Raw genomic sequence first — 11,825 nt, forward strand, 5'->3', positions numbered from 1 at the left:
CCTCATGAGGTTCACATGGGCCCATTCCTCAAGCTTGTCCACGTCCCTCTGGATGGCATCCTGTCCCTCAGGTGTGTCAACCACACCACTCAGCTTGGTGTCACCTGCAAAACTCCTGAGGGTGCACTCAATCCCACTGTCTATGTCAGTGATGAAGATATTAAAGAGTACTGGTCCCAGAACAGATCCCTGGGGGACACCACTCATAATCGATCTCCCACTGGATATTAAGCCATTGACCTACTACCCTCTGGGTGCTTCCATCCAACCAATTCCTCATCCACTCAATAGTCCACCCATCAAATCCATATCTCTCCAGTTGAGAGAGAAGGATGTTGTATGGGACCATGTCAAAGGCCTTACAGAAGTCCAGATAGATGATATCGGTAACTCTTTCCTTGTCCACTGAAGTATCTTTTGATCACCCTCGGACTATGTGTTGCAGATTCATTGCCACCCACACGGAAGAGCAGTAACGGGTTGTAGTCCAAGGGACGTACCAGGCTAGGAAGTATCCTAGCGATGTCCTTAACCCAGGCCCCAGGGAGGCCTCAGACTTCCCTAGAAGTGGGGTCTCTCTGGCATATTGGACCCTCTATTCCCCTCAGAAGGGAGTTGCCTACAACTATAACCTGTCTTTTCTTCCTTGTGGAGGTGGTCGTGATTTGGGGGGTAGGCCTTTCTGACCTTGGCAACACCTCTGGTGTAGCTGGACCATCATCCACCTCATCCATGGACTGGCCTTCTACATCCAGAGCCTCATACCTGTTGCACAGAGGCAGCTGGGAAGGCAAGGTGTAAGGGGCTTCACCTGCCGCCTTGAGCATGGATTTGCTTTGAGTTGTTCCTTTCCTTTAAGCTACTGCCTTCAGCCTGACAGGATAGAGGACCCCCTTGATCTTGGTTATTTTCTGGCGGCTGTTCCTGTGTCTGTCTCAGGGAGGGCAGAGGATGGTTTCCACTCTCCCCATGGTTCCACCTCTCCCAGCATCTCCCTGATGCCCATTAACCTTTCTACCTCCTCTGGTAGCTGTGCCCCCAGGCTGAGCAGATCATCCACCTGGTCACACCTCATACAGCTGTTCTCCCTGCTCCCATCCATTACCAGTGGGAGGCTCTGGCACTCTCTGCAGCCTGAGACCCGGATGGCTGCATGTTTCCACGGGAGCTCTGTCTGGGTTGCCACATCCATTCCGGCGGACGTGGCTTTCCGCTGGTTGGATACTGCAGCTAAGCTCCTCCTGAGAGGGTGATGACCACCAACTGGACTCACTTCTTGAGCAGGCAGGGCAACTATGGCCTTGCTGGGCACCCTTCCGCGCACACTGCCTCACCATGCTCTGCTTGCCCACGCTGTTCGCAGCGCTCCTGTTCGCTGGCGCTCCCCAGCTGCTTTTTACAGGCATGGGGCTGGGCCGCCATTGCTCTGGCGAGGTGCAGGCCTCACCAGCGTCTCCCACAAAAGCTGCCGGCTCCTGGCGGGTCTCTCCACCGCCCTGGCGTTTCCCTGCCCCGGGAAAACCCACTGCGTGCCAAGATCTGCTGCTCCACTGCAGATCAGACCGGCTCCGGAGCAGCTGCCCGCAGAGACCAACTGCCAGTTTCCATCACACCGCCTATTTACTGTGTTGATCCCTGGAAGGAAGAACACAGCGTAGCACAGCGCGCTACCAGCCACCCTCTCACCAGGGAATCAATGCACCTGCGTTCAAGCATGCAAGGGTGAGCGGTGAAAGCATTAGCCGTGGAGCATAAAGGAATTCTATGAAAGCAATGTGAAGCCCTTGCATTGTATCACTTGGCTAACTATCCTCTCCCTCACCTCGACACAAAAGTGCTGGAATGACCTTCATCCATTCCCTCACTTCGCGCTCTCTCTCTCATTCTCAGAGGCAATCAACACAGGAACACGTTTTGTCCATTCTTTCATCAATCCCCCTCTACCAACAAATATATACACATACCCCAAAACTCCTGAATATTGACAGAACTAAGGCAATTCTAAATGAAACTCATTCCTGTGAGACAGATGTCAGGATAACTCAGATTCATATTTAACATTTAGAAAGTCCGATGCAGAAGAGTCTTCTTATGAGTACAAAAAGATGAGATCCACTGACCCTTCAGAAACTATCCACTCCAGTCTTAGGAGCATTTTTCTTATACTTCTCTGCCAATTTCCTCATTGTCCTTCTCCCTGGAAGCCCTGATGTTCTGCAAGGACCCCAGATCAGGATTCATCAAGTCCCCAGTTTCCCAAAGCTTCTGCTCAAGTACTGATGTGTTCATATACCCATACTACTTTCATGCAAAAAAATAACTGCATCCATTCTGTCTGCCCAAGTCACCCTGAAACACTGACAATGCTGTCAGTGTCTTTTTTTCATGAAGACTACAGTAATAAGCACTGGTTGATTAGGAAAAGCAAAGTGCTCAATCAGTCTGAGCGGGATAGCACATAGCAGAGTGGTAGATTTGTCTTTTGTTGACCCTTTAAAGAGTCCCAGTTCAAAGAGGCAATCATTCACATGTTGATGAAGACACAGCCATTTTCAACCCAATAAAAGAAATATTCCTACATCATGCTATACATACAGCTGGTCTGCGAACACCACTGAGTGAAATCTCAAGTGCAAAGGCCTTGCTCTTTTGTTGAAAAGGGGGGGGGGAACAAAAACAAAAAAACCCCGATTTGAATAACAACATATACTTAGGATTGTTTCATACCTCTCCCTCTCCTTTCTCATAGGATAGGAGGCTCCACATTTATCTTCACTGGTTTACTGGGGAAAGGAAGTTAATGTTTTGATGGAAGCAATGTAATCAGGTTGCTCCGTGATTATGATCTTTAGAGTTTCCAGCACTGGCCATTACCAGAAACTGTCAATGGACTAGAAAAATCAGTATGACATAGCAACTTTATGTTCCTACAGTTTGCTGTGTTGTGGGTTTTTTTTTTCCTTAAAATGAAACTCCTAAATACCAGGACAACTTATTTAACAGTAAAACAGACAAGTGTTAAATGTTTTGTGCATTAGGACAATAATAACTGTGATTAACTAAAGTGAATAAAATTATTTGCCATGTGAAAAAGGCTCCTTAAATCACAACAGGGAAAAAAAAAGGGTTCCTTGGTCTTTCTGGATTGCACATAAAACTTCCTTTTGGCAATGCCACACCTACCTCCCTGAATTTGTGGGTTAGAGTCCAGGAAAAAAACACAAACATCTAGCTAGCTCTTCAACTTGAGCAGGAAATACTGTTTAGTCATTTATATGGCAGTGCTCCAGCTGCCAGCTTCCAATCTGAATGTAGGAGTAACATCAGGCTTTCTGTTCCTCCTCCTGTTATCCAAGTGTTAACCGATCTTCACGTCATGGCTGTGAATTAGGCAGACATTATTTTCTTTTGGGGTTTTATGCAGGTCAAAAAAGCAAATTGCTGGGAAGCACTCAGAAAACGCATGCCAAAACTCCGTTCTAGGAAGAAACTCACATTTTAAATCTCATTCAGCCCACAAAACAATACCTATGGTCCCTAGGAGTGAAAATGCAGCTTTCTGAAACTCACTACATCACCATGTCAAAATCTGACCTTATGTGACAGAGTAACCAGCTCACTGTATTTGCAAATGTCTCTTGCACAGAAGTCATTGTGACTATCACAGAGGAAAAGTCCATCTCCTGATTGGAGTCAATGCTGGGCTTCAGAAACCAAAAATTAACAGCCACACTGCCACCAGCAGTGACAGAAAAATCTTGCTCCGGCTGGACAGCAGAATTTTTAATTACAACTGCCAGAGATATATTTATTTTTTTATTCATCACAAAACATGTCTGCGTAAGTTATTCTCCACTTAAGAAACACAAAAGTTCTCGTTTAAAAGAAAAACAAAACATAATGCAGAAATACCTGCAAGGAAGCTTTGAGATAAATATTTCAAAGTGTATGTTTTGACCATATGTTCTGAACTATGTACATGCATTTGATCCGATTAGTGCCTTACACAGTAGTCCCTATACCATGTTCCTTGGAGGCATTACTACAATAAGTCCTTCAGCATTTGCTACTGTCATAAATCAAGCTAACCCAAGCACACTGAACTGAAGTCTGTGCTTTCTAACACTGAATGTATGTGGTCTATATAAAAGCATAATGAGATATTGCAACAGAAAAAAGGAATAAAATGGCGAAGAACCTCATGAGAGTAAACATTAATTTCAGAACTAAAACTTAAGAAAAAAGGGGCTTTGCATTCACAAATGTAGCTCTCACACAGAGAAAAAGATGAGCCAAAGCATCGGTAAATCAGCTGCTAAGAACAAAACCAACTGGGGACTAAACAATCTGGGAAAGTAAGACTTAAACATGCAGAAACCAACAGAAACAAGCATTTATAATTAACCCAGGAGACAAAGGGCACCTATTTTGTGATAAACTCAAACTGATCTAAGTCCTTGCCACAAAGAAAAGCAGTTCTGCCTTGCACACTCCTACAGCTCCCCACCACCATGCTGGCAGTGCAGCACAAGCCATATTTTGATTATCTGTTGTTCATTTCTTAATTATATCTGGAAATTCCAATTCCCCTTCTGTATTTTCATAAACTCACCTCCCACACACACACTTTCCGAGTAACATGCATCATCAATTCTTTTCTCTCTTTGTACTCTCCTTCACCACTGTGAAATGATCTTCAGGAGTAAAGAAACCATTTATACTAGCCACAAAAAGGCTTTTTCATTCTAGGACATGAGATTGATGGCTAACTACATATTAGTAAGTGGAGGGAAAAGTTCATAAATAAGATCCCTAAGAAAATATTTCTCTTTTAAGTTGGTCTGTGTGCTGCACATTCATGTATACTTCAGTGGAGGACCACCAACTGAACCAAGTATAAACCAAATTTCAAGCCCAAAATGAAGGAGCCGTTGTCCACTTAAACCTGTTTCTTACTGAACTGAATTGCATTCAGAAATTACAGACTTTTCCCCATCCTCAATAAAGGGAAGAAAATCCCAAAGAAATAAACAAAAAAAACCCCAAAACCAAACCAAAAAAACCCAGTTCTATTCCCAAAGAGTGATCCTGGTAAAGATCAGGGACTCAATCTTGTTTCACATCCTCTGCTAAAAGCAATCTAGGCTTTTTTGTGATGAAGGACACATGAACCATGATATGGTGGAGTTCAGCTCTCAAAACTACAGAAACCACCAAAATTGTGAAGTTAACAATTTCTTACATTCTCAAGAGGAAGCTGACACATATTAATAAGAAATTACTTTTACAGGTGCAGGGCAACAGCAAGTGGCTTGGAGAAGATAAGCCCTGTGCAGCGACAAGACTTTCATGACATTGTTACATTTAATTAAAACCCAAATAGTAGGCAGTGTAAACAAAACAGAATCCTATGATGTGAGAATCTTAATATAAAACCTGTACAGGTATATAGAATGTACCTTATGCTTTCCTTTTTGTCCATTCATTTTGCTATGAACAGGTAGAAATGTTCCAGTAGTTAACCCTTAAGCTACACATACTCTAAATTTCCATCTTGAGGTTGCCTGAGAGTGGAACTCTAAGGTTCAGTTCGTCCCAGACCATCCTTTTTTTGTCCTCCACCATGCAAAACATATTTTAAACAGAGGTAGTCTTCTAGACCTCTGCTGTACCAGTTATGGGTAAGCAGACTGATTTATCTTGCTGATTTAGTATCATCATGCTACAGCAAGTAGAGCAGGGTGCAAGGCACTGCTTGACTTTTCCTTAAAGCCTTTTCAACACTAGAAGATGCAACATTGTTTGGTTTAAAAAACAAAAAACAAGCACACATAGGCACCTTTTCCTTTCCACAGCAGGCTTTCTTCTCTCTCCCCGCTGACAAGTGTTACTCCTTTTGAGAGGAGTCAGCTCTCCACATACTTTGTCTCAGAAGGCTGTGCTGGGAATTGAAATTTTCCCAGAGGGAGGGGATCGGACAGCAGCTGTGGCCAGTGTTAAAAGACACTGAGCAACAGGACAGTGACGTGCTTCACATACGATGTGCAAAGCTTGGCCCCCCTCCTCAGTAAAATAAGATGTGAGCTGGGGAAGAATTACATAAACCCAAAGAAAATGACAAACTGCAAAATCATGCTCTAACAGTTAAAAAATAAGAGAGATTACAAGTATTCTTCTCCTGTTACATTCTTCAAAATGACTGCCATGGCTGTGTACATCCCAGAAGCTACGAGACCTGAATAACAACCATACAGAACATTGTTCTTTAGAAAATTGCTTATGGATTAGAAACGGCCCTTGTACACTCCTGATTCCTTATCTGTGTTACTATGAGTTTGTGTAAGCTCTCTTGATCTCTTCAGTCTATTTCTGTATGGATTTCCAGAAGCCATTTGCTAAATCAACATTAATCCTTAAAAATTCAAGCAGATTTTTTAAAAACAGGCTGGTGATAGAATGCTAGTATAAAACATACTCCGACCTAAAGAGAATAATTACGACAGTAATTTCCCAGGATTACATCACGTCAGTGAAAGGTGATCCCACAGGGTAAGTTTCAGTCTCTGCCTGCCTCCTGCCTCTATGCCCTCGTCCTTTAAGTAGCACAGAGACAGTTCTACTACAAAAGGTGGCAGTTTTAACTCAAAGTGATTACCATGCTGCCACCAACAATGACTTTAACATGGCAAGCATCTTATTGGCATATTAGTTTGGTATGAAACTAAATTAGTGGCATAATTATTCTGTATTTTATCAGCAGAGTAATAAGACACAGTGAGCAGAAATGGGTTTTGAATGTTACTTGAGAGTTGCTTCTGGTATGGAGTCCAGACTGTGAAAGTTTATTCCTGTATAGACTTTTTCTATAACCAGAAGAATCGTAATTTCTCCCTGAAAAAATAAAAAGGGGGGGGAAAGGAGACAGACCATTCACTCCTGCACATTGCCTGAAAGCACTTTTGTTTTTCTTTAGTGACGACAATAAGAACTAAACTAAAACTCGTTTATCACTCAAAGATTTGTCTAGTTTGTTAGACAGTTTGTATTACTTGTTAAGCGAGTTGTGAGACTGAGGGTTTGGATTTGCATTCATCCTTCCTGGACTAGGTAAATACTTGCTGCTAATCCCCATGGGGTAAATGAAGTTTGGTTCAAGGACCAATTTTTCTATAAACAGAAAAGGTGAATTCATTACTTGCCTCCCAGAAATCCCAGATCCCACTGGAATCCATGGAGCCAAAAAACAAGGACACATGTGTGCCTGTTGTGTGTATACAAATATGTATGTATGCATGTGTGAATACACAACACACACTTCTACATGAATATAGATACACACCCAAAAAAAGGCACTCAGAAAGACTCGTCTCCTATATTCCACATCCCATTGTGGAACAAACTCTGATCCTGGACAGCTTCTTCAGATCAAGGTCTTAGTGAGAAGAACTGAGCTTTCCCTCTTTTCCCTGCCACCACATCCTGGTTTCGGTTGCACAGAGTTACTTTTCTTCCTAGTAGCTGGTGTAGCGCTGTGGTTTTGATTTAGTACGGGAATAATGTTGATAACACACTGATGTTTTAGTTGTTCCTAAGTAGTGCTTATACTGAGCCAAGGACTTTTCAGCTGCTCATGCTCTGCCAGCGGGGAGGTGCACAAGAAGCTGGGAGGGGGCACACCCAGGACAGCTGACCCAGACTGGCCAAAGGGATGTTGCATATCACGTAACGTCATGCTTAGCACATAAACTGGGGGGAGTTGGCCAATGGTGGTGACCACGGCTCGGAAACTGGGTGTTGTTGTCATTGTTATTATAACTGTTACTATTATTCCCTTCCTTTCCTGTCCTATTAAACTGCCTTTATCTCAAGCCATGAGTTTTACTTTCTTCCCGAACCACCCCCCACCACCCGCCCCCGATTTCTCTCTCCCATCCCACTGGTGGGGCAGGGAGTGAGTGAGCGGCTGTGTGGTGCTTAGTTGCTGGCTGGGGTTAAACCGTGACAGAACACACCGGGGGCATTCCTAAATCAGAGTGGATTAATCCATGCCAACTTGGCTGAGGGCATCTTTTGACAAATATACAGGTTACCAATAAAACATCTCTCCCTACTCTTAAATCACAGAGTTGGAAAACAAACATCTGTGCAGGATATTTGCTCATGTGTCGCAACAAGAGCAAATTTTGAATTTGCCGTGAAGTGGTGCACGGGTGCATACACACTCATCCTACCACTTCAGGCTCCTGAGACTCACTCTTCGGCAGTCACAAAAAGCAGAGGACAGGAAATGAGTCCATTGCACCACTATTATCTAATGCTTCCTACAGCATCAGCTCCTGGGGTTGCAACATCAAGCTTCACAGACTATTCCATTACTGAACAATTACGTTTTAGGACGATGGAGGGAAAAGCAGTTAAGAGGAAAGAACAGCTCTACCAGATGGGCCCCAAAATCCACCTTGCCCAGCATTCTGTCTTTAACACTGGATGCCAAAAGAACACCAAGGCAGCCATAAAGCAGGGTATTTCCCAAGCAGCATGGGGGAAAATTCTGGCTGAGGAACGCATGGAGCCAGAACAAACACCTTTGCATTGGGTAGTGGGGCAAGTATTTGTCCAAGGTTATCCAGTTGCTTTTTAACCGACACAGACCCACTGCAACTAGGCATTACGGATGTCACACACTTGCAGCTTCACCATCCTTTGCATGAAGAGCATTTCTGACCTGTCTGAACTACAACTTGCTGACTGCATTTGAAGTCTGTCAGTGAATGGAGAACAACCATGCCTTGTCTGTCCCAACCACAAGCACTTTCTGCACCATTTGAGATGCTGCAGATGCCTGCAATGGCTCTCCACAGCTGGTTCTTGTCCAGCCTGCAAACTACACTGTTGATTGCTGTAGAGAAACTACTGCACAGCTTTGATTATCCTCCTTGTTCTCCTCTGCGTGCCTTTCCTGGCACTCCAAAACTCCACTGGTGACCTCCACAGTACAACAACTAACCCACTTTATTTCTAAGCTTCTTTGTAACTTTTGCCTTATCATTTACCCCTGTGATAACACCGTCTTACCATGCAGGTTTCTTAATTTCTGTACGAGCCATGCGTGTGTAGTATTTCACAATTTCCAGGTATGAATGCATTCATCAGTATCCCTTATCCTTGACACTGAGTCTTTCAGAATGAAACTCCAAGAGACTTCAGAAGCGAGATTTCCTTTTCCAGTGGCTTCTGGACTCTTCCCCCAACTACCACATTCACCCTCATGTCCAAACAGCAGTTCTGGTTTTGTAAAATACTTCCCATCACTTTTCCTGGCACAGACGCCAGATTTAATGGATGACAGCTCCCACCTGTCCTCTAGAGTCAAACACACCACCGCAACAAGAAAAGTGGATTGTGTGGTGCCAGCTACAACCACCGCAATTTGAAGCAGCAGGCTGACACCATGCTTGGCAGAAGCAACATTTCATCCACCAAGCTTCCTTAGAACTCCTGGGTGAGCTCCTGTCACCAGCTCTCAAGACCTACCCATCTGGCCAGCCTGCGCTCTAAACTCTGTGGCCAGCACTTCCAGTTCCAGTGACTTACAATAATTCCGGCTAAAGTAAAATCTACTTATGAAAAGGAAGCATAAGATGTATTGCCCTTGTAAAAAAGACTGTAAATCAAGCAAATACTCAGTTCTGTTTGTCCTTTTCTTAACCTTTTTTTTTTTTTTTAATTACACATGCTTTCACTCCTTGCAGGACAGAACTGGAACACAAAAAGATGCCAAACAGAATGATGGGTTTCACCAACATGTAAAATGGGGTACCTTCCCAGAGGATAGTAAATTCAAACAATTCCTACAGCACTTGGTAGCAATGCCCACTATTAAGAGGCAGAAGTTACAGCAAGATTGATTATTCACTTGAATGCTGTCTGACTGTTCTGAGGTATCTTTTTAATAAATACATACATTTAAAAAATCCAAATAAATAGAGAAACTATACCTCACCTTTTTTAAAGTATATGCAAAGACTGAACCCAAAGAGAAGACAGAAATTATCAAAGAAACATGTTTGTCTCAAAAGAGGTAAAAAGAATTTGTTTACTATTTCTTTGAAGACCTTTGATAAAAACAATTTCAAAATAAATTAAAAATATATACCACTGATGTGCATATTAATGAAACAATTCTACCTTGCATTTTTATTCAATTTTTCTTCCTCGTGAGTCCTTCAAAGATTATTCTGGTGACATTTTGTTCATGTACCGCAAGTTTTAAGGGGTGAACTGTCACCTAATGGTGAACTCTTTACCTGAAGAGCATCTGTTACCATAATCAGTTGTGTCTGTTCAGTCTTCTGAAAATTACAGTCCTGCAAAGCTGAGCTATTAAAATTCAGTCAAGAGACTCTACAGAAGAAACAATAAACCTAGAATCAATACTCTCAGCTAAATCCTTCTAGCAACAGTGAGAAAAGTGGTATCAACAACTAACAGCCACATCCCAGGCAGTATTAGCAACATGAGGAAAACACACAACAGAACAGTTTCCAAGATACTACACAGCAGTAATCGTACACACTGCTATTTAAGCAGGTACGTTCACATTCTTCACAAAGGACTTCCATCCTTCTGGCAATGCTGCACTGTCAGAAGCACTGCCACAAAAGGCTAGTCTAGCATCTAAAGACATCTAAAGGCGATGTCTCCCAGTGCTATTGGGTTTTGGAGGCAGAAGGCCAAGGTGCCACAAAATTTGTAACGCGTTTAGAAATAAACATCAACCATTTATGACTGCAAATATATACAAATATATTTGGGAATACAACTGTATCTGTTGGTGCAGCTTCTTCTCTTCGCCAACTTTTAAAACATTAGTATACAGGAAAGAAAGCCAGAGGCCAACCCAAGGTTGGTAACAATGATTTATAGAGGGGGTACAAGTTTTAATCAGAAGCGCTGTTACCTGCAGCTTCTAATATTTCACGTATTATGCAATGAATGCTATAACATGCATTCAATGTCCACTTTCGAAATATTATGCCATGATACATGAATTAAATGTTTTGCCACACTAACACTGACTGTATGCCCATCAGCTGGAACATTTGATCAACCTCACTCTCTTGCAGATGTGTCTTGATAAACCACAGTCTCACAGAAAACTGTGGCTAGAAAAGGCCCTACCTTTTCTTCCTGATGTACTCTGTTGGTATTTTCCATCTGAAAGCTGTGCAAGGACTGGATTTTGTCGATCTGCTGTCGCTGCTTCTCTAGCTCCCCTTGGAATTCATTCTTTTTGAGCTCCACGGCACCTCTCTCTGCTGCCGCCCTGCGCACTTTGACTTCCAGATCCATGATCCGGCCCTGAGGAAGAGCAAATAAGCCAGAGCAAGTAGAAATGCTTCCCCCCTGCTGGAATATTCTCCAATGCATTCAAGGAATACTAAATTTCACAGAACTAACAGTGCTAATGTCATCAAATTGTGTGTCAGCTGGTGATACTTGCCACACACACATACGCACCCCCCGCCCAGTTTTACATACATTACCAGTACAGCATATTCTGTACAGACTTTCAAAATTTCAGTTAAAGATAAGAGAAATGTAAAGCTGCCACAGTACTTGAGCTTAAAAAAACCCAAAACACCCCTCCCCCCAAAAAATAAATCACAGCCTACAATCTTTCTGAAGTACAAGGTCAACTTGTTTTTTAAATTTCATCCAGACAATTATGACATCACTGCACTTCCCAGTGTTGGTCCTAAACTAACTCTGATGGAAAACTCATCTCTCAAATCAATACGTTTTCCTGGAAGACCTGGGAAAGA

The 11,825-nt window shown here is 42.9% G+C and overlaps 1 protein-coding gene across 1 annotated transcript in view; it reads right to left on the minus strand.

Annotated features, from left to right (window-relative positions):
• GOLM1 (golgi membrane protein 1) overlaps positions 1 to 11,825 on the minus strand; it is a 28,053-nt gene that overhangs the window by 14,193 nt on the left and 2,035 nt on the right. Inside the window, exon 2 of the mRNA XM_010296239.1 lies at positions 11,182 to 11,361. Coding sequence (XP_010294541.1) covers positions 11,182 to 11,361 — 180 coding nt within the window. The remainder of the gene's footprint in view (positions 1 to 11,181; positions 11,362 to 11,825) is intronic.

Source organism: Phaethon lepturus, unplaced genomic scaffold (assembly GCF_000687285.1).
Source record: "Phaethon lepturus isolate BGI_N335 unplaced genomic scaffold, ASM68728v1 scaffold10811, whole genome shotgun sequence".
Classification (NCBI taxonomy): Eukaryota; Metazoa; Chordata; class Aves; order Phaethontiformes; family Phaethontidae; genus Phaethon; species Phaethon lepturus.